At 48.2% G+C, this 27,404-nt stretch overlaps 1 protein-coding gene across 1 annotated transcript in view; it reads left to right on the top strand.

Moving 5' to 3' along the window:
* park (E3 ubiquitin-protein ligase parkin) overlaps nt 1-27,404 on the top strand; it is a 651,541-nt gene that overhangs the window by 427,752 nt on the left and 196,385 nt on the right. The window contains exon 8 of the mRNA XM_070529945.1: nt 10,862-10,942. Coding sequence (XP_070386046.1) covers nt 10,862-10,942 — 81 coding nt within the window. The remainder of the gene's footprint in view (nt 1-10,861; nt 10,943-27,404) is intronic.

Consider the following 27,404-nt stretch of genomic DNA (forward strand, 5'->3'; position numbering starts at 1 on the left):
CGATTTTCCAGCTCCAATGTTAACGATTGAAAAAGGGACCCAGTACAGTTACGCTTCTTCCTTGCCTGTTAATATGTTCCCGGAAAGCACTATCACCAAACTACAAGTGTATATGTTTTCACGCCTCTTTAACGCGTACGAACTAGAAGAAGTCGCAGTTCTGCCCGAAAGGCAAAACATTGATTGCCATACAAAATTAGTTGACAGCTATACAAAGTAAGGATAGTGCCGTATTTGCATGATCCTACCGCGCCACCGAGGTAGGCAAGAAGTCAAGGTAGGCCAGAAACAGGCTGGAGACAAGTCAGTAGGGGAATGTGGCATAGGCACTAGGAATACAGGGGAGAGTTATTAGTAGACTTTGCAGAACAGAATAATATGTGGCTAATGAATACCTTCGTCCGCAATCGGGATAGCCGAAAGTGGACGTGGAGGCGGCCGAATTGCGGGACTAGAAATGAAATAGACCTTACACTCTGCGCTAACCCTGGCATCATACAAGATGTGGACGTGCTCGGCAAGGCACGCTGCAGTGACCATAATGTAAGAACTCGAATTAGCCTAGACTTGAGGAGGGAACGGAAGAAACTGGTACATAAGAAGCCGATCAATGAATTAGCGGTAAGAGGAAAAATAGAGGAATTCCGGATCAAGCTGCAGAACCGGTATTCGGCTTTCACTCAGGAAGAAGACCCTAGTGTTGAAACAATGAACGACAATCTTATGGGCATCATTAAGGATTGTGCAATAGAAGTCGGTGGTAACTCCATTAGACAGGATACCAGTAAGCTATCGCAGTAGACGAAAGATCTGATCAAGAAACGCCAATGTATGAAAGCCTCTAACCCTACAGCTAGAATAGAACTGGCAGAACTTTCTAAGTTAATCAACAAGCGTAAGACAGCTGACATAAGGAAGTATAATATGGATAGAATTGAACATGCTCTCAGGAATTAAGGAAGCCTAAAAGCAGTGAAGAAGAAACTAGGAATTGGCAAGAATCAGAAGCATGCGTTAAGAGACAAAGCCTGCAATATCATTACGAAAGTACATGAGATAATGCAAGTTGCTGAGGAATTCTGTAGAGATTTATACAGTACCAGTGACACCCACGACGATAATGGAAAAGAGTATAGCCTAGAGGAACTTGAAATCCAACAATTAACGCCGGAACAAGTAAAGAATGCCTTGGGAGCTATACAAAGGGTGCAGGCAGCTGGGGAGGATCAGGTAACAGCAGATTTGTTCAAGGATGGATGGCAGATTGTTCTAGAAAGCCTGGCCACCCTGTATACGCAATGCCTCATGACCTCGACCGTACCGGAATCTTCGAAGAACGCTAACATTATCCTTATCAATAAGAAAGGGGACGCCAAAGACTTGAAAAATAACAGACCGGTCAGGTTACTGTCCGTTGCCTACGAGGTATTTACTAAGGTAATCGCAAATAATCAGGAACGCCTTAGACTTCTGTCAACCAAAGGACCAAGCAGAATTCCGTAAAGGCTACTCAACAATAGACCATATTCACACTATCAATCAGGTGATAGAGAAATGTGCGGAATATAACCAACCCTTATATATAGCTTTCATTGATTACGAGAAAGCGTTTGATTCAGTCGAAACCTCGGCATGTCATGAAGGCATTGCGAAATCAGGATGTAGACTGTATATAAAAAGTCAGTGCATAAATATACTGAAAGATCTCTATGGCGGCTCCACAGCCACCGTAGTCCTGCATAAAGAAAGCAGCGAAATCTCAATAAAGAATGGCGTCAGGCAGGGAGATACGATCTATGCAATGCTATTCACAGCATGTTTACAGGAGGTATTCAGCGACCTGGATTAAGAAGAATTGAGGATAAGAGTTAATGGAGAATACCTTAGTAACTTGCGATTCGCTGGTGATATTGCCTTGCTTAGTAACTCAAGAGACCCATTGCAATGCATGCTTACTGACCTGGAGACGCAAAGTAGAAGGTTGGGTCTAAAAATTAATCTGCAGAAAACTAATGTTTAACGTTCTCGGAAGAGAACAGCAGTTTACGATAGGTAGCGAGGCACTGGAAGTGGTAAGGGAATACATCTGCTTAGGGCAGGTAGTGACGGCGGATCCGGATCATGAGACGGAAATAATCAGAAGAATAAAAATGGGCTGGGGTGCGTTTGGCAGGCATTCTCAGATCATGAATAGCAGGTTGCCATTATCCCTCAAGAGAAAAGTGTATTTCAGGAGAGCACGTTGTTGGGCGAATCGGTCGTACATACTTAAAGAAGGGAATTGCGCTAAAAAAGACAGGGATGAGTAAGGACATGGACGGGCGCAAACTTGCGACTGATTTTATTCAGAAAGAACATCCATATATATATACCTAAATTTTTATTCAATCATTGCCTAAGCGCACATGCCAAGAACGTTTTCTCTTTCTTATACAAATTGATACTAGAATCGCTTACGCATTTATCACCTGACTTATCAATGTAAAAAGCCTCTGCGAGTTCACGTGCTACCTGGTTACGACTGCGGCTTAAGATTTTGGTTCTAGCCAGCAAAGGCTGGCATGCTTTATCAGGCGTAGCCAAAGGGCATGCACCGCAATGTAAGGGCAAATTTGACCCTTTTTTCGTTAACCATAGAAAGCTTATGTTCCCTTAGTTGTTCATTTATACAACGGCCCGTCTGGCCAATGTAAGCTTTTCCACATGTCAGGGGAATTTCATACCCAGCCCCGACCGAACACCTGACAAACTGGGTGGCGTGACGTTTCGTGCAGTCTCGCACGCATTCCTTGCCGGAGACAATCCGGGGGCACAAAGAGGCCAACTTGCGCGGGGCAGAAAATACCACCGGCACACCGTAGCGATTGGCTACATTCTTTAGGTTGTGGGAGACCCTATGAATATAGGGGAGAACCGCCGGTCTGCTCTTCGGTTGACCGCCACCCTCTTGAGGTGTTCTAGGTTTCAAGCTTTGCAGAAGCTCCTCTGCCACAGCAGCCACGACGGAAACGGGAAAACCAGCCTTCTGTAACCTGCCAGTCTGATTGTTGAGGCTGTCCTTTACCAGGTGAACACATGATTTCTGCAGGGCTTCCTTCAGGCACAGCATAACAATGGCGCGTTTTACCGTCTTAGAATGAGCGGACTCAAAAGGCAACAGGTCTTTCCGGGCTCGTGGTGAGTACATCCAACACGTGTGATCTGGTGTTGAAGTGATGTTAATATCTAAAAACTGCAATCTATCTTGTTCAGGTAATTCGTGGGTGAAGGTTAGACCCCTCCCATGTCGTTTAAAGACAGATAACGTCTCTTGCACGGTAACCGTGTGCGTCAAGCCGGGTTGCTTCTTAAAACTCACCAAATAATCGTCCACGTATCTAAAAACTCTCAGAACTATCTTGTCGTCCAAGTAACACACCAGATCACGATCAATGCTGGCTAGGAAAATGTTAGCCAGTACCGGTGCCACACAAGACCCAATGCAAATGCCCTGACGTTGAACATGAAAATGGTTGTCAAAAGTTACAAAAGTGGACTCAAGATAAAATTCTAGTAGCTTCATGAAATTGTCCACGGTTAGGCCGCTAGTATTCTGAAAATCTACTACACCAGCATGCCAGCCTTTGCTAGCTAAAACCAAAATCTTAAGGCGCAGTCGTAACCAGGTAGCACGTGAACTCGCAGAGGCTTTTTACATCGATGTCAGGTGATAAATGCGTAAGTGATTCTAGTATCAATTTGTATAAGAAAGAGAAAACGCTCTTGGCATGTGCGCTTAGGCAATGATTGAATAAAAATTTAGGCATATATATATGCATGTTCTTTCTGAATAAAATCAGTCGCGAGTTTGCGCCCGTCCATGTCCTTACTCGTCCGTGTCTTTTTTAGCGCAATTCCCTTCTTTAAGTATGTACGACCGACTCGCCCAACAACGTGCTCTCCTGAATTACGTTTCTTCTGCAGTGGACCCTTTCTTTTGTGTTTCCCCGTCAAACTGTAATATACTATCACGTGGTGGTGACGTTGAATAACACAGTAGCAATACTGTGAACAAGAAAACTTTTATTGGGCGAACCTGTGCCCACAAAACAGGCTACACTTATAGGCTACAAACAGGCTACAAACATGTACAAACATATAGGCTACAAACAGGCTACACTTAAACAACGATAGCGGCGAACACGCTCGGCGATCGTCGAAAATCTGATCAGCGGGTCAAGCGCGTCGGCTTTTATACAGAGTCGTCGAATGTTCCAGACTAATCGTTGGGACCCGCGTGCCTTCCATAAAGTTCTACATCATTCGCGTCAGGCGAATAAATCAGATAACACAAGGTTCGGCGACAACAGACTGTGGATAGAAGCATCGATAACTTTCCAGAAACTTCGGATACATGCAAGCGCGTCCCGCGCTGTGCGATTTGTTAGGCGGCGAAATGTGGTCGCCCTATAAATATAAGTACACGTGTCAATACCCCCCTCTTAAAAACATCGACCCGATGCTACATACAAGCGAAATAAAAACACCCGTAGCAAACAAAACAACAAAAAATAACGAATTTCGTCAGCGTCCGTAAAAGGGTTTAAGGCGCACCACGTGGACCACTTCAGATCGTGCGCGGCGCCGCTGTGAATGCGAAGTGCCGTCTGGCACGACCTCATAGTCCAGAGCGCCAATACGTCGGATGACCTTGTAGGGTCCGAAATAGCGTCGGAGTAGTTTCTCACTGAGTCCTCGTCGGCGTATCGGGGTCCAAACCCAAACATGGTCACCGGGCTGGTGCTCGAAAAAGCGTCGTCGGAGGTTGTAGTGTCGGCTGTCGGTCCTCTGCTGGCTCTTGATTCGCAGGCGGGCGAGCTGTCGGCCTTCTTCGACGCGCTGGAGATAGCTAGCGACGTCCACATTCTCTTCCTCAGTTACATGCGGTAGCATGGCGTCAAGCGTCGTCGTCGGGTTCCTGCCGTAAACCAGCTTAAGCGGCGCAATCTGTGTTGTTTCTTGCACTAACGTGTTGTATGCAAAGGTTACGTACGGCAGGACCGCGTCCCACGTCTTGTGTTCGACGTCGACGTACATTGCTAGCATGTCGGCGAGGGTCTTGCTCAGGCGCTCCGTGAGACAGGCAGTTGTCCTCCTGTGGCTTGTCTGGCTGTACTACAGAATGGCTTGGGTGAGCTCTGCTGTAAAAGCCGTTCCTCTGTCGGTGTTGAGGACTTCTGGGGCACCATGTCGCAGCAGGATGTTCTCCACGAAAAATTTCGCCACTTCGGCTGCGCTGCCTTGTGGTAGAGCTTTAGTTTCAGCAAAACGGTTGAGATAGTCGGTCGCTACGACGATCCACATATTCCCGGATGTTGATATCGGAAACGGCCCCAAGAAATCCATCCCAATCTGCTGGAATGGTCGGCGAGGAGGTTCGATCGTCTGTAGCAATCCTTCTGGCCTTGTCGGTGGTGTCTTGCGTCGTTGACAGTCTCGGCATGTCTTGACGTAACGGGCGACGTCGGCGGTCAGACGCTGCCAGTAATACCTTTCCTGTATCCTCGACGGCGTCCGGGAGAATCCGAGGTGCCCAGCGGTTGGATTGTCATGTAGGGCGTGCAGTATTTCTGGACGCAGCGCTGACGGTAGAACAAGAAGGTAGCTGGCGCGGACTGGTGAGAAGTTCTTCTTCATGAGCAGGTTGTTTTGTAGCGTGAACGAAGACAACGCGCGCTTAAATGCCCTAGGGACAACGTCGGTGTTCCCTTCCCAATACTTGACGAGGCCTTTTAGCTCCGGGTCGGCTCGTTGCTGTTTAGTGAAGTCTTCCGCGCTTATTATCCCAAGGAAGGCGTCGTCGTCCTCGTCTTCTTGCGGCGATGGATCGATGGGGGCGCGCGATAAGCAGTCGGCGTCGGAGTGTTTTCTTCCGGACTTGTATATTACCGTGACGTCATATTCTTGTAGTCTGAGGCTCCACCGCGCCAGCCGTCCGGAAGGGTCCTTTAAGTTAGCTAGCCAACACAATGCGTGATGGTCACTGACGACTTTGAATGGCCTGCCATAGAGGTAATGGTGGAATTTAGCTGTTGCCCAAATGATGGCGAGGCATTCCTTTTCAGTCGTAGAATAGTTGCTTTCCGCTTTTTACAGCGACCGGCTAGCATGCGATATCACCCTTTCAAGTCCTTCTTTCCTCTGGACTAGGACGGCACCGAGGCCTGGGAATAGCACAATGATAGCGGCGAACACGCTCGGCGATCGTCGAAAATCTGATCAGCGGGTCAAGCGCGTCGGCTTTTATACAGAGTCGTCGAATGTTCCAGAGTAATCGTTGGGACCCGCGTGCCTTCCGTAAAGTTCTACATCATTCGCGTCAGGCGAATAAATCAGATAACACAAGGTTCGGCGACAACAGACTGTGGATAGAAGCATCGATAACTTTCCAGAAACTTCGGATACATGCAAGCGCGCCCCGCGCTGTGCGATAAGATTTGTTAGACGGCGAAACGTGGTCGCCCGATAAATATAAGTACACGTGTCAATACCTACTTTGATAAGCTCCATTGTGTCTGCGACCTGCCGTGCCCGTTTTTTCGGCTATTGCCTCAAAAATTAATTTAGTGCCGATAGAATTCACAGCTCTGTTTGGCCACGTGTTACCGTCTGTTGGTCATTTAAAGCGCCTCTGCAAAATTTTGAGATCGGAGCTATGGCGCCAAATCAGACTTTTAAAATGACTGGCTGCGTTTTCTCGCCTTTAGCACAGACTACGAGTGGATAGGTGAAGCCAGGTTATAGTCCTATCGGCGACAGACTTCCCAAGCGGTCGAATTTCGGTGGGGGTGCCTTTTGCTGAGGCTTCCAAAGGGCAGGCCTAGAGAAAAAAGTCTTGGCTGTGCGATTTCTCTGCTGGCCGACACGGTACTACCACCCAAGATAGCCGATGTGCTAAAGAAAGGACCTAAGTTCAGCATGGAGCCTAATGTGCCAGCGCTGTCGTTGCTGTCGTTGAATCGACAAGTGGCGCGCAAAACTGGTGAAGAGGACCGTGAAATGTGTCTTCCTGATGGGGTTGAGTGCCTGCTGCATACGGCCACCAAGCCTCAAGTGTCTGCGTGCCTAAGACAGTCAACTGTGGAAAGGGACGCCGAAGAAGTCGTCTCTTTCTTCAAAGAACATCAGCTGATGCTTCTACAGGCGGACAGGGAGGGGGGATTTGCCGTGCTACCAAAGGGGATGTTTCACGACAAAGCCGTTGAGGCCGTCGGAAGGAACTTTGTCACGAAAAACGTGAAGACTTCCAAGTTAAAGGCTCAAGCCATAGAACTGTGCAAGGACTTGGCTTTAGATAGACTTTCAAGAGCTGTTAACAACTGTAAGCGCAATAGCCTAGAACTGTTTTTTTACCGTGCAGACGCACAAAGATGACAAGCCGTTCCGGTGTATTGTGAGTGAAAGGGATACGTGGCAACGAGAGTTAGCTCTTTTCTCCAAAAGTGTTTAAGGAATTTAGTTATACAAGACCCTTTTGTTGTGAAGAATTCAGGTGATGTGGTTTCTTTCCTACAGGGTTGCTCATCTTTAGGTGGCGCTGTCTCTTTTGACATAGAAAACCTGTTCTTTTCGATACCACATGATGACCTATTTTGTGCAGTTAGGTCTTGCATCGACGAAAATGGTGTAGTAGATTTTCAGAATACTAGCGGCCTAATCGTGGACAATTTCATGAAGCTACTAGAATTTTATCTTGAGTCCACTTTTGTAACTTTTGACAGCCATTTTCATGTTCAACGTCAGGGCATTTGCATTGGGTCTTGTGTGGCACCTGTACTGGCTAACATTTTCCTGGCCAGCATTGATCGTGATCTGGTGTGTTACTTGGACGACAAGATAGTTCTGAGAGTTTTTAGATACGTGGACGATTTCTCGCTGATTTTTAAGAAGCGACCCGGCTTGACGCACACGGTTACCGTGCAAGAGACGTTATCTGTCTTTAAACGACACGGGAGGGGTCTAACTTTCACCCACGAATTACCTGAAGATAGATTACACTTTTTAGATATTAACATCACTTTAACACCAGATCACACGTGTTGGATGTACTCACCACGAGCCCGGAAAGACCTGTTGCCTTTTGAGTCCGCTCATTCTAAGATGGTAAAACGCGCCATTGTTATGCTGTACCTGAAGGAAGCCCTGCAGAAATCATGTGTTCACCTGGTAAAGGACAGCCTCAACAATCAGACTGGCAGGTTACAGAAGGCTGGTTTTCCCGTTTCCGTCGTGGCTGCTGTGGCAGAGGAGCTTCTGCAAAGCTGGAAACCTAGAACCCCTCAAGAGGGTGGCGGTCAACCGAAGACCAGACCGGCGGTTCTCCCCTATACTCATAGGGTCTCCCACAACCTAAAGAATGTAGCCAATCGCTACGGTGTGCCAGTGGTATTTTCTGCCCCGCACAAGTTGGCCTCTTTGTGCCCCCAATTGTCTCCGGCAAGGAATGCGTGCGAGACTGCACGAGACGTCACGCCACCCAGTTTGTCAGGTGTTCGGTCGGGGCTGGGTATGAAATTCCCCTGACATGTGGAAAAGTTTACATTGGCCAGACGGGCCGTTGTATAAATGAACGACTAAGGGAACATAAGCTTTCTATGGTTAACGAAAAAGGGTCAAATTTGCCCTTACATTGCGGCGCATGCCCTTTGGCTACGCCTGATAAAGCATGCCAGCCTTTGCTGGCTAGAACCAAAATCTTAAGGCGCAGTCGTAACCAGGTAGCACGTGAACTCGCAGAGGCTTTTTACATTGATAAGTCAGGTGATAAATGCGTAAGCGATTCTAGTATCAATTTGTATAAGAAAGAGAAAACGTTCTTGGCATATGCGCTTAGGCAATGATTGAATAAAAATTTAGGTATATATATATATGTATGTTCTTTCTGAATAAAATCAGTCGCGAGTTTGCACCCGTCCATTTCCTTACTCGTCCGTGTCTTTTTTAGCGCAATTCCCTTCTTTAGGAATAGTGTATAATAGCTGTGTCTTACCAGTACTCACCTTCGGGGCAGAAACCCGGAGGCTTACGAAAAGGGTTCTACTTAAATTGAGGACGACGCAACGAGCTATGGAAAGAAGAACGATGGGTGTAACGTTAAAGGGTAAGAAAAGAGCAGTATACGTGAGGGAACAAACACGAGGTAATGACGGTTTTAGTCCGAGCTAACCAGTCTAGAAGCGGAGCCGACAATCTGCTCAAAACCGTCAACGAGCTAATGCGGTCCAGTATCTCCTGGGCCGCCTAGCCGCGTCGGAACTACGAGTTACTAGTTGACGTAAGAGACGACAAACCAGCGTCGTTAACGAAGCTCACGGTAGTTCCCCTCAAGTTAGCTCAACCTGCACCAGGGAAGACGGGAGACCTAGACTCCCAGGAAACCCAGCAATCGCATCCACGGCGACGAGATGGGCTTGCCAGCGTTCTTCGGGAAAGCTCTGCCGTCGACTCCATGCTTTATGGACTTGCTTCTGCTAGCATATTTAGCGCCAGCAAACAAGGACGTAAGGGAGACGACAACACAATGCTCGTCTCCCTTACGTCCTTGTTTGCTGGCGCTAAATATGCTTTCAATTTACCAACACGCCCAGCAAATGGCAATGCTTCTGCTACCCGGCATGCGTATGCCATCGTTTGTTTTCTATTGTGCTCTGTTTAGTTGACCACTCTTAAGTATGTTTTGTGTAGTGTTAATTTCTATATTTACTGTTAACTGTTCGTTGTATTTGTTTTGTCTTCGTCATTGGTCTAGATTAAGTGCATGTCTTTAGTGTTCTTGTGTTTTTTGTGTTTCGTTTAAATTGTGTGTCCTGTCAGTCTATAATCATGTTTTCTCTCTTTCTCCCGACTCTGAGTTCTTCGCTATGTTCGCTTGAGTACAGAGTGACCAACTGGCTAGTATACCCCGTTGACGACTTCGCGCCGATGGCGAACGGGTGAGAAGCCATGCCACACGCGGCTCGACAAGAGGGACCGCCGAAGGGCAGCTGCTTCATGTTCCGTATAAGTCCAAGGGCGATATGATCCTATCGCGCCCCACACACTTTGTGCTTTAGGTATGAGTGAAAATATGCGAGGGTGAGCCAAGAAGGTGGCTTCACTATTGCCGCCTTCTCGCGCGAGCAGAGTGAAATAGGCTTCACAAAAAAGGAATTATTTTCTGATTCCAACTCGTTTTCTTCGATTGCCCGATAATCCGGCAAATACTTGGGCCCTATTCTGCGCAAAAAAAAAGAATCAATCGGTGACTGTACTTATTTGCATAAAATGTCGAATTTCGATACAACGAAATTTTGATATAACGAAGCAAATCGCCGATTTTACCTGCTTCGTTATATCCAGTTGTAACTGTACTTCACTGCACGGACCAGATGAAATGTGCACTTTACGGAGGTGTGCTGTACAAAAGCCCAACCGACGAAGAGGACATGGATGTGCGAGACACACCATGCCCTTTGTATTTCCTAGGAAATAATAACTGTTTGGCTGGATTCACTTAAGGAAAGCGACTACTGACCCTTCGTGCCTGGTGGTCATCTCAGGTGATCACTTCATTCTCTGTTACTAAACAGTGACACAACTTTTTTTCTAGTGAGAACAGCGTTCTCTTACAATGTGTTCACAATTACAAAAAAATCGGTTTTACTCTCGAAATAAGCTTCTGTACATGAAAGAGCTAAGGATACCATTTAATTTATCTAAATTTCTTGTGTGCAATGCGCCCTTTGTCTGCAGCGCCTTATAATATTTAATGTGAGTCAGTGGTGGAACTGTGAGAAGTGGTGTGGCCCCATTGTAATTGCCGATGTGTGCTCTTTCTGTGCAGTTTGTGTTTTGCCGGCAGTGCCTCCAGGGACACCACCTGGGGCCCTGCAGTACCAGCAGGGAAGCTGGTGAAGAAACAGCAGTAAGTGGTCCTTGTTGCGTATAAGTATTAGGTATGGCAAGCCGGACAAGCTGACAAACACTGAAAACTCAGTGACGTGAATGCCTGAGTCTAGAATGTGAAGAATGTAAAGCCTGGGTGAACACACGTACCCGCTCAGAGGCATGAAGCTCGTCGTCTTTATGAGAGAAATTCAGCATAGGTTCACCTGTGCAGTTCGGTGGCCACTGGGAACAATGTGGAAAAATTTCTTGCCTAAGTCAAAAAGATTCTTAAGTTAGATGCATATTGCACCGAAAATTGGGCCTCTGATAGTGATATCAGAATGTGCTTCTGGCGCTCACCACACACTCAAGTAAATGTGACAGAGCATTAGCATAACCTGGGTGAAGTGGTGTCGCTGCCTCTGTTTGGTGCGCATAACAATTGGCTGACTGCAGAAGCAAGACCTGCACTGAGAAAGCTACACCATTCACTTGCCTTGCTTTTCAGTTTTGCTACATCAGAACTGTACAGTCTTACGGGTGGCCTTTGCCCGCATGTTCCTCATACTCACAATTGGAGAGCCGTAGATATACTCCTTGAACTTTTTGCAAGGATGCACCTGCTGATGTAGTCTGGTTGCTAAACTGTCGTAGGTAATAGTGCTGTAATTGTCAAATTCATGTCGAATGCACCATCCAGGAACTCTAACCTCTCCGACTTCATTTCGAAAAATTGTGGGCATCTAGTATGTCCCAAGAATTGCGTTATCAAACCATTTCATGCAAAAAAAATTTGAGGCTGCCTGAGCGGCATTTGAATTCTACACTTAAAAGCAAAAGGTCATGTACAAGAAAAAATCTCAAAAAATAATGTTCACCGTAAGCAGAAAGGTTGTTTTGATTAGTTGGAAAGATTGTGCTTTACTGTGTACTCTCCTTTGCAGGCCTCATTCTTATTTTTGATGTACTTAGAATGTGGGCAAAGTGCTGATTTGAGGCACTTATTAGGTTTTCATTAAAAGATTTAGAACGATGCATAGTTGTTTCGTTAACCATTCATTACTGGCTAAAATATTTTTTCATGAAACATTGAAATAATAGAGATAAATGATCCCAAAGTTGCCAAAACTGCAAATTTCTATTTTCAGCTGTAAGTTCTGCATTGAAGTGGTCCACTTGAAGTTATAAAAGGTTGCATATTTCATAGGACACCTATCAGTTTGTTTCAGAATGTTTATTCAGAGTAATTTCTGCAAGGAAATCTTTTTTTGAAATGTTGTCACTACTCCATACGGTGCCGCTGACCAGCAGTGCACCTTTACTGGAATACACGTCTCGAGTGGCTGGAAAGCTATTTGCTGATAGCGTTGAAAATCTTTAAAAATTCACCTTGAGGCACTGACACAGACTAGAAAAAAGACGGGGAATGCGGGAGATGGCAATTCAAGACTATGAGCTAAACGTGAACAAGCTGAATGCAGGAGCCTTTTTTTTTGCCTATGTGACATGTTCTATGACATGTACTATGTGACATGTTCTAAGGCAGCCTGTAACGATGACAGACAAGTTAAAAAAGATGTCATCGCCAGTGCCGGAATAAAACATTTAGGGCCGAAGCTAAACTTGCCTAATGGCCCCAGTGATAACGATGATGACGATAATCATGTTGATCGGTTAAGATGACAAATATTTAGACTGCTACAGGTTTCGCCTGCTTTTTTCATGTCTATTACTGGATACAAAGTTTCATGCCTATGAATATACCTACGAAGGCGTCTCGGATTTTGACAAACCATTCGCAACATTTCTGCTTTGACAAAAAAGTGCTATTTTCTTCCGGAATGTTATCTAATTTTAGTTGTCTAATGGGCACGTCGGTATCATTAAACCATGAATAGCATTGTGAAACATAGTTCCAGCGCACAATTGAACAAGGACGAGGAGAGAAAGACAACACGAACGCCGGACTTCAACTGAGTTTTATTCATGGGAAACAGGGCTTTATATACACAGGGGAAGGGGGTGGGGGACTGCTAGTGCGCAGGACCACTCAAAAATATTTCTTTGGTTTAGGCAAAGGTCATCAGAGGTGTCAAAACAAAAATAAAAAGTAAAACTTTTTGGAAGTGAAATAAAAGTGAAACAGTACAATCTTGTTCATCTCCCGCCCTACCTAGCTGATTCGACACACCCGTTTGCCCTGACATAATCAATTTCTTTTGTCCCGAGTGCAACAGAAGGAGCACTGACACAGTAATCGTTTTCATTGGAGATACAAAACGCTTCAAATATTTCCCGGTGTTTCTGATCGGTATATTTGCGCAACACGCGTGTTCGTTCGAAATACGTCTTGCATGCTGGCTTGTGCGTGCAACGGCAAATGTGCTCGGCTAAATGACCAGCGCCACTTAGTGATGTAGCATTCCTGCGATGCTCTAGCAAGCGTTCATTCAGACAGCGCCCGGTTTGGCCAATATAGCATTTCCCACAGGCGAGGGGAATACTGTACACAACGCCGACGTCACATTCAACGAGGGCTTTGGTGTGCTTTAATTTGCAGGCTGGCTTCTTCTGGGATTCGTTTACTAGGCGACACATTCGTCCCAGCTTTTCCGGTGCTGAAAACACATCACGCACCCCGCACCTGTCGCCAACCTGCTTGAGGCGGTGAGAAACCTGGTGCCAATAGGGCACTACGACAGGGCGCTTTTGCGGGCGTGCGTCTTTTTTCAGCCTGCGCCTCCCACCAGCCTTTGCCTCGCCAATCTGGCTCTCTACCACCGAGGCCACGATTTCTCCGTAGAATGGTGACCCACTTTTCCGAACGCTGAACAGTGAGGCTACAAGGACTTCCGAGTTTTTGTGGAGCATGTGTCTTAGAAATCTGTGTGCGTTGAAGAAAGCGCAAGTGCGACAGCATGTTGCTCCAAAGCAAGTTACCTGCATCGGTGAGTGTGACTTGCCTGAAAGGGTTGCAGCAGTGCTAAGCCATGGTCCTAAGTTTTGTATCGAGCCTAAGGATGAACCGGTACGAATGCTGTCTATAGTCAGAAATGTGGCCGTGGCAGCCAGTTCAGATGAACAAGAGCGATGTATAGCTGAAGGCGTAGAGTCACTGCAACATAGAGGTGCGCGTTTTGCTCCAAAATTACCTGTCAGATTCACTGTTAACTACTTGAAGAGCAAAGATCTTAACCTATTAGTTGGGGACAAAGAGGGCGGCTTTGTTGTGGTGCCAAAAGGTCTGTTCCTACAGAAGGCAAATGTAGCTATCGCAAAAAACTTTGTCCCAGTAGCAGAAGCTTGATGTGGGTGAGTTGGTTATGCATACTTGATGAAATGAGCGCTACGAAGACGCGGACGAAAGAACACATGTACGACAGACAAGGCGCTACTTCCGACTAAATGTTTTTTGAAGAAACAGAACTTTAAATAGATGCAACCAAGAATGGCCCAACGTGACATCACGACCTCCCTATCTCTTCAGAAAAGCTATCTCTTTTTCAGTAAGCGTCACTGAAGGGCAACTAATGCACGTGCCCTCGGCCTTAGCAATGTAAAAGGCTTCCAATATCTCCCGTTCTAGTCTATCTCTAGACCATGCCAGAAACCTGGTGTCGCGAAGATACGGATGGCAATTGTGACGTTTGCAGTGTTCCGCCTCAAGAAGGTGGCGCAAAGGCACAGCATCAATCTTCTCTTCAGTGCACCATGTAAGCTGGCCAAGATATGCCCTATGATGACAAAAGCAAAACCCGAACCATGCTCTAAGAAACATGCAGCGCCGTACACTGCTTGCAAAAGTAATGTCGTATACGAGATACCCCTAAGTTGCCAACAGGTTTATATCGGGCAAACCGGACGGTGTTTTAATGAAAGGGCGCGTGAGCACAATTGGGCCGTAAATAACAATGCGGGGGGCCATCTGGCGGAACACTGTAAACGTCACAATTGCCGTCCGTATCTTCGCGACACCAGGTTTCTGGCATGGTCTAGAGATAGACTAGAACGGGAGATATTGGAAGCCTTTTACATTGCTAACGCCGAGGGCACGTGCATTAGTTGCCCTTCAGTGACGCTTACTGAAAAAGAGATAGCTTTTCTGAAGAGATAGGGAGGTCGTGATGTCACGTCGGGCCATTCTTGGTTGCATCTATTTAAAGTTCTGTTTCTTCAAAAAACATTTAGTTGGAAGTAGCGCCTTGTCTGTCGTACATGTGTTCTTTCGTCCGCGTCTTCGTAGCGCTCATTTCATCAAGTTTGTCCCAGTGAATGTGTCGTTAGCTAAAGTGAAGAAAAAGGCTATTGCTTTATGTGAAGAGCTCAACCTAGAAAAATTAAGAAAGAGCATCAACGCTGCTGACATTTTGTCTTTGAGTGTTTTCGTCACTGTAAAGACCCACAAGGAATCTGTTCCATTCAGGGCTATTGTTACTGAGAAGGGCTCTTGGCAGGGCATCTTGTCAAGGTATCTGCAGAAGCACCTTAGTACCATTCCGTCAGAAGACCCTTTCCTGGTAATACATTCTACGGAGGTTATCGAATATTTTTTTAGCGGTGAAACCTCGTGTAAAAAGAGGTTTTCTTTTTCTATCGATGTAGAAGATTTGTTTTACTCATTGCCTCATCCTGAGCTTTTCAGCGCGGTTAGAAGCCACATTGAAGACATGGCACCAGTGGCCTTCCAAAACATGACTGGGTTATCAACCGACAATTTTTTAGAGCTAATTTCCTTTTACCTCTCATCCACCATTATCACTTTTAATGACAGCTGTTTTATCCAAAAAGAAGGAGTGTGCATCGGCTCTTGCCTAGCACCACTTTTAAGCGATATTTTTTTAGCAAGTATTGACAAGCGCATTCAAGCGTCCCTTTACAACGCAGGCGTGCAGAAAGTTTTTAGATATGTTGACGATTACCTCGTGGTAATGAATACGACTGATGCTCAGGATAAAGGCAATAGTATACGCAACATTCTCGATATTTTTGCTAGTAACGCCTTTGGAATGAAGTTCACGCACGAACTGCCGCAAGATGGTCGCATCCAGTACCTCGACTTGTGTCTGATTTTTCATTGAGCGCGCGTGGGCTGGCAGTACAAGCCACGGTCGAAAAAACAAATTCTGAATTATCAATCGGCCCACTCCAAGCTCGTAAAAAGAGCTATAGCAAAAAACTGCATCCGCTCTGCTCTAGACAAGTCATACGAACATCAAGTTCGTGACAGCGTCGACGCCCAGATAAGGCGTCTGGAGAAGGCTTGGTTCCACGGAGAAATCGTGGCCTCGGTGGTAGAGAGCCAGATTGGCGAGGCAAAGGCTGGTGGGAGGCGCAGGCTGAAAAAAGACGCACGCCCGCAAAAGCGCCCTGTCGTAGTGCCCTATTGGCACCAGGTTTCTCACCGCCTCAAGAAGGTTGGCGACAGGTGCGGGGTGCGTGTTGTGTTTTCAGCACCGGATAAGCTGGGACGAATGTGTCGCCTAGGAAACGAATCCCAGAAGAAGCCAGCCTGCAAAATAAAGCACACCAAAGCCCTCGTTGAATGTGACGTCGGCGTTGTGTACAGTATTCCGCTCGCCTGTGGGAAATACTGTATTGGCCAAGCCGGGCCCTGTCTGAATGAACGCTTGCTAGAGCAACGCAGCAATACTACATCACTAAGTGGCGCTGGTCATTTAGCCGACCACATTCGCCGTTGCACGCACAAGCCAGCATGCAAGGCGTATTTCGAACGAACACGCGTGTTGCGCAAATATAGCGATCAGAAAACCGGGAAATATTTGAAGCGTGTTGTATCTCCAATGATAACGATTACTGTGTCAGTGCTCCTTCTGTTGCACTCGGGACAAAAGAAATTGATTATCTAGGTCAAACGGGTGTGTCGAATCAGCTAGGTAGGGCGGGAGATGAACAAGATCGTACTGTTTCACTTTTATTTCACTTTCACTTTTATTTCACTTTCAAAAAGTTTCACTTTTTATTTTTGTTTTGACACCTCTGATGACCTTTGCCTAAACCAAGGAACTATTTTTGAGTGGTCCTGCACACTAGCAGTCCCCCACCCCCTCCCCCTGTGTATATAAAGCCCTGTTTCCCATGAATAAAACTCAGTTGAAGTCCGCCGTTCGTGTTGTCTTTCTCTCCTCGTCCTTGTTCAATTGTGCGCTGGAACTATGTTTCACAATGCTAATCATAACCAACTAGCCCAGCTGTCCATACTTAGTAGTAAACCATGAAGCTTGTCACAAATCCGCGAACAGGTCCACTGCCAACACTCAGAAAAGGGATAACTACGTGTTGTGAAACATCAAACATTTCATTTATATGTGGACACTTTAAATTGCTTGGCATATGGGACATACAATCTAGGCGAATACAAGAGAGAGCATCTACTTCTCTACTTTCAACCCTAAAAACATACAGCCAACTGATGCAGGAGACAACACAAACGTTGTGCAACACTTCACAGATGTCACCAATCAAAGAATCCAATAAATACTTGCTGTTGGGTTAGTTGGAGGCGCATGTCAAATGATCGCAGCTAGGGGTGGGCATCAAAACAGGAAAGCACTTGTCCTGTCCTGCCCTCTCTGTGATCGTGTTTTTGGCATGAAATAATTATTAGGCTCATTAAGTTCATTAGTAGGTTTGTGACACTTGATATTATTCACACAAGTGCATTTTATAGATAAGACTGCTATGAGACTGATATTGGTTCAAAAAAATATTCCTCAAGAAATCCTGTTCGGTGGACATAATGCTAGGAGCGAAGGACTGCAGGTAATTTGTATCAACAAAACTTTGAAAATGAACGTTCAGTCTTGCAGTTTGAGGCTGGACTATTCAGATAAGTACTGAAGGCAACAGAAACATTTGTTTCAACATTTTCAGGAGGCCATAAAGATCTTGCAATGTGCAGCCATGCAGGTAATGATAGAACTATCCAAGCTCAGCAGAAAATGTTGACTTAAGATGTACGTGTAATTCGTCAACCTACTTGATGAACTCCGCCCGATACAGAGAGGGCTCCATGAGAGCGGGGAAAAAATTCTTGTAAAGGTTAGTGTACGCAGCCTTTAATGCACACAATGCTGTACTTACTTATTTTGTGGCAAAGCTTTCTTTATGAATCCCTCTGCGCTTCTCTTGCTGACCGTGGCTGCCACCTGCTCTGCTGCTGCGTTCTCGCCAAATAGCTCACACTTGGCTGCGGGGCTCACACTACTTCCCGTCCAGCGTTGGCAGATAGAGGGGGAAGTCCTTATGCAGTCCTTGGCCGCTCATAGAGAGGGTGAAAGGGCCACGACGCAGAGAATCGCAGTGAGACGGGAGAGAGGGTACCGGAGAGATGGCGTCACGTTGCACTTGCGTCGTGCCGCCTCGCAACTGCATGGACGGTTGCATCTGTGCCTCCAAGGGTAAGTATGGTGCCTCAAACAAATGGCGCAGAAAGCCAGCTTGCCTCTTTTAACCCCTATCACACCAGTTGCGTTTAAAGGTGCATTGCATTTCCTAGCTGCTCGTTCGGGGCATGCTTGAACCAGATGAGAAGGTGCGCGTGAACACTGCCTCGTAAGCTTTGCTAGATATAAATTCCAGCAGGGCACGTTAGACCTGCTGCATTTTTGAAATTTATTTGTTCAAGTTACCTCCAAGGGTCCTCTGCTTGGAGGTATTACATAGGGGGACCTGGTACAAATAAAGCTACAGTATTGTGAATGCGATTCCAAGCAAACGATAATAGCAAATTATCAGTGCAGGCGTATGCACAAATTATAAAAAGTAACAGTGTAGTATAGGTACAAGGAATCGATATACAGTAAAACCTCTATAATTCGTACTCGGTTAATTTGAAATATTGACACGTGTACTTATCTTTAGCGGGCGACACGTTTGGTCGCCTAGCAAATGTTATGGCACAGCGCGGGACGCGCCTGCATTTATCCGAAGTTTCTGGAAAGTTGTCGATGCTTCTATCCGCTGTCTGTTGTCACCGAACCTCGTGTTATCTGATATCATCGCTTGACGCGAATGATGTAGAACTTTGTAGAAGGCATGCGGATCCCAACGATTAGTCTGGAGCATTCGACGACTGCTGTATAAAAGCAGACGCGCTTGACCCGCTGATCAGATTTTAGACGATCGCCGAGCGTGTTCGCCGCTATCGTTGTGCTATAAGTGTAGCCTGTTTTGTGGGCACAGGTTCGCCCAATAAAAGTAAATTTTGTCGTTCACAGTACTGCTACTGTGTTATTCAACGTCACGACCACGTGACATCCGGTGGAGGTGCTTGTGGGTTCATGTACCGAACGCCCCCGCAAAGCCGCAATCCAAGCCCGAAGCCCGAGGACAAAACCAACGTCGCCCAATACCAGCGAGCTAGCCGCCGACTGCAAGGACTGCCCCCAGAGCACGGACTCCTGCCTGAGACGAGCAGGAAGATTGCCACTAAGTCCTCCCCAATGGCAGCCCCAGCATCCCCCGTCCTGCAGCAGCCCAGGGAGCCCCCCACGTTCCGCGGTTCAATATTCGAGGACCCGGAAACCTGGCTCGAGACGTACGAGATGGTCGCTGCATTTAACAGCTGGAACAGCGACGACAAGCTGCGACATGTCTTCTTCGCATTGGAAGACGCTACCAGGACGTGGTTCGAGAACAGAGAAGCCACGTTAACGACCTCGGACCTTTTCCGAAGCGGCTTCCTGCAGACATTCACAAGCGTCGTACGCCGAGAACGAGCCCAAGCACTACTGGAAACCCGAGTGCAGCTGCCCAACGAGACCACCGCGATTTTTACAGAAGAAATGAGCCGCCTATTCCGCCACGCCGACCCGGAAATGTCCGAGGAAAAGAAAGTCCGGCTACTACTGCGTGGTGTTAAGGAGGAACTTTTCGCCGGTATGGTACGAAACCCACCGAAGACCGTCGACGAGTTTCTTCGCGAGGCCACTAGCATCGAGAAGACACTCGAGATGCGAAACCGGCAATTCGACCGCCGCACCAACTCTACAAACTATGCCGGAGTTCAGTCACTGGCCTCCGAAGACCTGCGCGAGGCTATCAGGGCAGTCGTACAAGAGGAGCTTCAGATCTTCCCGTCGTCGCAGCCTCAAGTGGCCTCGATCGCTGACATCGTCAAAGATGAGGTTCAGCGGTCGCTTGGAGTTCCCGAGGTGCAACCTCAATTACCGCAACCACAACCCGAAGCGATGACCTACGCCGCCGTCGTACGCCGTCAAGGCCCTCCTCCGCGACCGCGCCAGGGCCCTATAACGCCGCAATTCTGTCGACCACCGCCTCCGCCGCCGCCGCCGACAGCGCGCCCACCCGTCGCCCAGCGGAGCTACCCGAGGAAGACCGACGTTTGGCGCGCTCCTGACCACCTCCCGCTCTGCTACCACTGCGGGGAAGCGGGTCACGTCTACCGACGATGTCCATACCGGGAAATGGGACTGCGAGGTTTCGCCGTCAACGCTCCGCGCCCGCAGCAAGGTGAACGCCCTCGCGATATCGCTGACTACCTCGCGGCTACTCAGTGGAGCTCTCGACGACCGTCGCGTTCACCATCACCAGGCCGCTACCTGTCGCCGCAGCGCCGACCATACACTGGCCCAGCTCGGGGCCGGTCAGCGAGCCCATATCCGGAAAACTAAAAGCAGCAACCGATGGAGGTGCGGTTGCTGTCCGTCGAACTGTCGAAGATCCTCCGCCGCCGACGAAGACGCCGAAGAAACTACCTCGACGACATAACGACACGCCGCCGTCCCGACGAAGCCTGGAAGGAAAGAATGCGACGACGAAAGACGACCTGACGACGTCACATACCAGCCACAGGTCAACGCGACCCAGTCGTGATCCGACGCCCAGACCGTACTGTAATGCAAGACAAAGAGCCACCGACCTCGACGTGCTTCTCGACGGCCACGCAGTCACCGCCTTAGTCGACACAGGGGCTGATTACTCCGTGATGAGTGGACACATCGCCGCCCAGTTGAAGAAAGTTAAGATTACGTGGGAAGGCCCTCAAATTCGTACCGCCGGAGGACACCTCATAACGCCGACTGGAATGTGCACGGCAAGAATTACCATTCACGACCGGACTTACCCTGTCACCTTCGTTATCCTCCAACAGTGTTCACGAGACGTCAATCTCGGCATGGACTTCCTCAACCAACACGGCGCAGTCATCGACCTGAAGTCGAAGTCAATAACTCTGTCGGAAGACCATGCGATACCGTCGGAGAACCCTCGTAGTCACCACGCCTTGAGTGTGCTCGAAGATCAAGTGAGCATCCCGCCTCGCTCCAGCATTGTCATTTCGGTCGGCACCGAAACACCCGCTGACGTAGAAGGTGTCATCGAAGGCGACCAACGTCTACTGCTAGACCGTGAAATTTGCGTCGCAAGAGGGATCGCTCGACTGCACGGAGGAAACGCGAAAGTGTTGCTGACAAACTTCAGCCAGGAGTTCAAGCACATCAACAAGGGCACGACGATCGCATACATCGAGGAAATTCTGGAAAACAGCAATGCGTTTGTCCTCTCGGATTCCGCCGCATCTACCCCAACGACCATGGTTGCCGAACCAGACTACGATATTAATCCAAGTCTCCCCGTGATTAAGCAACAGCAGCTCAGAAGTCTGCTCCGGTGATACAAAGGCTGCTTTTCGACGTCATCGAGGATTCGACAAGCACCAGTCGCCAAGCATCGCATAATCACCGAGGTGTACGCTCGACCACTTCGCCAGAGCCCTTACCGAGTTTCGCCGCGAGAACGTGAAACTATAAGAGAACAAGTCGACGAAATGCTGCGCGACGACATCATCCAGCCGTCGAAAAGCCCGTGGGCATCCCCTTTTGTCCTGGTGAAGAAAAAGGAAGGAACCCTTCGTTTCTGCGTCGATTATCGTCGTCTGAACAAGATCACGAAGAAGGACGTATACCCTCTCCCACGGATAGACGACGCATTGGATCGGCTCTGCAACGCTAAATACTTCTCCTCGATGGACCGCAAGTCTGGCTATTGGCAAATAGAAGTCGACGAAAGAGATCGTGAAAAGACCGCCTTCATCACCCCAGACGGCCTCTACGAGTTCAAGGTTATGCCATTTGGACTGTGCTCGGCGCCTGCAACGTTTCAGCGCGTGATGGACACGGTTTTAGCAGGATTGAAGTGGCACACCTGTCTCGTTTACTTGGATGACGTCGTTGTATTCGCCGAAAGTTTTGACGATCACCTTAGGCGGCTTGCCACAGTACTAGAGGCCATCAAGTCATCAGGGCTCACTCTGAAGCCAGAAAAGTGCCGCTTCGCTTACGATGAGCTTCTATTTCTAGGCCCCGTCATCAGCAAATCCGGAGTACGCCCTGACCCGCAGAAAACAGCTGCCATCGCAAAGTTCCCCCAGCCCACCGACAAGAAGGCTGTGCGTAGATTTCTTGGCATGTGTGCCTACTACAGGCGATTTGTCAAGGACTTTTCACGCATCGCTGAGCCGCTGACACAGCTAACTAATGTGACGTCGAGTTCAAGTGGGAAACGCCGCAGGCCGACGCATTTCAAGAACTCAAACAACGCATGGAGTCGCCGCCCGTACTTGCGCACTTCGATGAGCACGCCGATACCGAAATACACACTGACGCCAGTAGCTTAGGCCTCGGTGCCGTCCTAGTCCAGAGAAAAGATGGACATGAACACGTGATAGCTTACGCTAGCAGATCATTGTCAAAAGCAGAAGGCAATTATTCTACAACCGAAAAGGAATGCCTCGCCATCATTTGGGCCACAGCGAAATTTCGCCCTTACCTATATGGCAGGCCATTCAAGGTGGTCAACGATCATCACGCGTTGTGTTGGCTAGCTAACCTAAAAGACCCTTCAGGGCGGCTGGCACGCTGGAGCCTCAGGCTACAAGAATACGACATCACTGTAACCTACAAGTCCGGGCGAAAACACTCAGATGCCGATTGCCTATCCCGCGCCCCCATTGACCCGCCGCTGCAAGATGACGAGGATGACGACGCCTTCCTTGGAATAATAAGCGCGGAAGACTTCGCCGAACAGCAACGAGGAGACTCGGAGCTAAAAGCCCTAGTCGAGTATTTGGAAGGGCACACCGACGTTGTTCCAAGGGCATTTAAGCGTGGATTATCTTCGTTCTCGCTTCAAAACAACCTACTCGTGAAGAAGAACTTCTCACCAGTCCGCGCCAACTACCTTCTTGTTGTTCCGTCGGCGCTACGTCCAGAAGTACTGCACGCCCTACATGACGATCCGACCGCTGGGCACCTCGGTTTCCCCGGACGCTATCGAGGATACAAGAAAGGTATTATTGGCCGCGCCTAACCGCCGATGTCGCCCGTTACGTCAAGACATGCCGCGACTGTCAGCGACGCAAGACACCACCGACAAGACCAGCGGGATTACTACAGCCGATCCAGCCTCCTTACCGACCTTTTCAGCAGATCGGGATGGACTTGTTGGGACTGTTTCCGACATCAGCTTCCGGAAATAAGTGGATTGTCGTGGCGACGGACTATCTCACCCGCTTCGCTGAAACTAAAGCTCTACCGAAAGGCAGCGGAGCCGAGGTGGTTAAATTTTTCGTCGAGAACATCCTGTTGCGACATGGTGCTCCAGAAGTCCTCATCACCGACAGAGGAACGGCTTTTACAGCAGAGCTCACCCAAGCCATTCTGCAATACAGCCAGACAAGCCACAGGAGGACAACTGCCTACCACCCGCAGACGAATGGTCTCACAGAGCGCCTCAACAAGACCCTCGCCGACATGCTAGCAATGTACGTCGACGTCGAGCACAAGACGTGGGACGCGGTCCTGCCGTACGTGACCTTTGCATACAACACGGCGGTGCAAGAAACAACACAGATAACGCCATTTAAGCTGGTTTACGGCAGGAACCCGACGACGACGCTCCACGCCATGCTGCCGCACGTAACTGACGAAGAGAATGTTGACGTCGCTAGCTATCTCCAGCGCGCCGAAGAAGCCCGACAGCTCGCCCGCCTGCGGATCAAGAGCCAGCAGAGGACCAGCCTGACGACCGTGTTTGGATATGGACCCCGATACGCCGACGAGGACTCAGTGAGAAACTACTCCGACGCTATTTCGGACCCTACAAGGTCATCCGACGTATTGGTGCTCTGGACTATGAGGTCGTGCCAGACGGCATTTCGCATTTACAGCGGCGCCGCGCACGATCTGAAGTGGTCCACGTGGTGCGCCTTAAACCGTTTTACGGACGCTGACGAACTTCGTCATTTTTTGTTCTTTTCTTTGCTACAATGCTTTTGTTTATTACTTTTGTTTGTTTGCAGCCTCGGGTCGATGCTTTTAAGAGGGGGGTAATGACACGTGTACTTATCTTTATCGGGCGACACGTTTTGCCGCCTAGCAAATGTTATCGCACAGCGCGGGACGCGTCTGCATTTATCCGAAGTTTCTGGAAAGTTGTCGATGCTTCTATCCGCTGTCTGTTGTCACCGAACCTCGTGTTATCTGATATCATCGCTTGACGCGAATGATGTAGAACTTTGTAGAAGGCATGCGGATCCCAACGATTAGTCTGGAACATTCGACGACTGCTGTATAAAAGCAGACGCGCTTGACCCGCTGATCAGATTTTCGACGATCGCCGAGCGTGTTCGCCGCTATCGTTGTGCTATAAGTGTAGCCTGTTTTGTGGGCACAGGTTCGCCCAATAAAAGTTAATTTTGTCGTTCACAGTACTGCTACTGTGTTATTCAACGTCACGACCACGTGACAACATTGCTTAATTTGAAGAAGTTGAGCAATCCCGTCATCTTCAACGCAAATTCTGCCAGATAATTTAGATAGATCCGGTGAACCCCGGCGAACCAATAACCCCGGCAAACCAAAATATAGACAACATCGCCATCGACATTGCGTTTTCGATTTACCGTTTACACGTGTAGGGCTGCATAGTAATCTTGGCGTTCCTCCATGCTTCATCGCCTGTGCACCTGCGTTGTCATTTGTTATCCACACTGCTAGTCAGTGAGGTGCAGGCAACTGTCTACCACGTGCGAAATCTCGGCTTCGTGCGCGGCTCGTGTGCGGCTCGTCTGCTGAAGACAGAATGCCGAAGTGCAAGACAATGACACGGCAGGAGAAGGTGTGCCTCATGGAGGATGCAGAATAGTCCACATACAGGAAGACGCAACTCGCCGAGAAACGCAAGGTGCCTTTGTCGATGCTTTCTACCATTTTGAGAAATAAGGGTAATGTTAATGAGGCATACGTGAAGACGCCTTCATCGAAATGATCAAGGATCCGCTTCCAAACCTACCCGGACGTCGAAGCTGCTTTGATGAAGTGGCTGCAAAATACAAATGCTGCTCATCTTCCTGTGAACGGCATTATTTTATGGGAAAAGGCGCATGACCTGGCACTGCACTTTGGCCTCGCAGAATTCAACTCTAGCAACGGTTGGTTTGGCCATTTTAAACAACGAAACAACCTCACCTACCCGAGGGTGTTGACTGGCGGAAGCATACGTTGGCTCTGCTGCTTCAAGAATACATAGATGATGACGTGTACAATTTAGATGAAGCAGCATTGTCTTATAAGATACTTCCTACTAAACCATTTGCTGCCAAGGAGACCGCGGTCTCGGGAAAGAAGCAGCCCAAGGACAGGATTACCATCCAGTTCGGCGCTAACATGTTTGGAAGCAGCAAGCTTCCAGTGCTTGTGATCGGCAGAGCAGAGAAGCCCCGATGCTTAAAGAATTCCTCCGAAGGATGCCGTCATCTACAAATAATACCATATTTATTCGAATCTTGGCCGATAGTTTCTTTTTCGAATAATCATATACCAAACTCTAGGGCGTGCTTAGATACGAAGATTTCAAAAACGCGCCAGTTTGTTATTGAAAATGATAAGTATGGTGCATAGCCAGCACCATCTTGAAAAGTCAGTACCGTAGCCGCTATTAGGTGCCCCAGTAGCCAACTTAAGTACATGAACGGCGTCGCTATTTTGTTCGTTTGTTTGTTTGTCTATCTGTTTATTGACAAACCAACGTTCAAGAGCGGTTTGTCTTGGTGCCAAGGCAAAAGGCGGCACTAAAAGCCACCTGACTAAGCCTTTGACAGCAGACCAGTACACGCAGCAGACAACATGAGCGCAACATGCTTAAAGATACGCTGCAAAATGTCGCATACAAATTGAAATGCACGTACAGAGTATAAAACACGATAAAGCAATATAAGCAAGAATGACAGAATTAGTCGTCAACACATTTATCATCAACATGACACTTAACTATTAAGGCCAATGTACTACAAGTGGATTGAAGAGAACAAAACAAATGTACTCCAAAGTTACAACTTTTGGAGGAAATACATTTTGGTTAGTTTTCCGAAAGCAAGCAAAGAGGGAGAACTCTCTGTTGTATCTAAAAACGATGGATAACAATTCACAAGGTTCAAAATTTGCCATTTTAATAATTGCACGCCGTATGTAGTTCTCGTTTTAAATGAGAGCGATAAGGAAAATAATCACGCGATAACAGGGAGTAGCTGTTCACTGAGATTGTCCCGCATTTAGATGTATTTGTCCTGTGTCGTATCGGCTTGCAGCGTAGCCCATAGCGTGGCGTTATCGTAATGGCATCAAGCAGGCGCTGCCACTATAGGGCCGCCCTAGAGAATGGATTGTGCCGCTTTCAAACGAAGAGTTGGGCTAGCCGCAGAGGCTTCGCCAAATGTTCAAGCCGGGCGGGACTTCGGCATTGATGAGAAAAGCATCCGTCGATGGCGGACGCTTTTTTGTGTGTGCCACAACGAGGAGATCAGAGCGATAAGGAAAATAAGTGCGCGATAACAGAGAGGAGCTGTTAAGTGAGATCGTCCCGCATTTAGATGCGCGCCTCACTGTCTGCGCATTGTTAGGATCGGCCTGCAGGGGTACTGCTCTGCAAAGCTGTCTCAGCCCGCTGCACGTGCTTCGATCGCTCCGCGGTGGTGGCGCCCTTCAGAGAACCAGCGAGGACGACAGCGCTAATCGACCATGAACATCCTTCGGAGAACGGGAGACTACGGCAGCGTTAATCCACCATGCGCCTCGTTCGGAGAATCGGCGACGGCAGCAGGGCTGGCCACGTTTTGCGCCGCGTGTATTTTTTTTGTTGGTTGATTTGCCGGGTCTTCATGGTCTCTCTGCAGCAAGAAGAGCTTCCCTAACAAAAGGGTGCTTTGGGGTACGTTTTCCTCGGGCCCCAGGATTCGTCGCAGTCTGTTGACGCTCGTGGAGACTACAGAAGAAAGGCAGCTCTGGAATTTAGAGGCGCTGGCTGGCGTCAGGCGTGACCACCTGGCTACGAGGACGTGCTCAACTCGGGTTCTGGGAATCCAAAGTGTGTACGGGTGTGTGTGAGCACTCCTCCTCCAAAAAGGCGGGTCAACTTCAATGACGTTGGACGCTACGAATTGGCAGTAAACTGCCGTTTCCCTC

Source organism: Dermacentor albipictus, unplaced genomic scaffold (genome assembly GCF_038994185.2).
Source record: "Dermacentor albipictus isolate Rhodes 1998 colony unplaced genomic scaffold, USDA_Dalb.pri_finalv2 scaffold_36, whole genome shotgun sequence".
NCBI lineage: Eukaryota > Metazoa > Arthropoda > Arachnida > Ixodida > Ixodidae > Dermacentor > Dermacentor albipictus.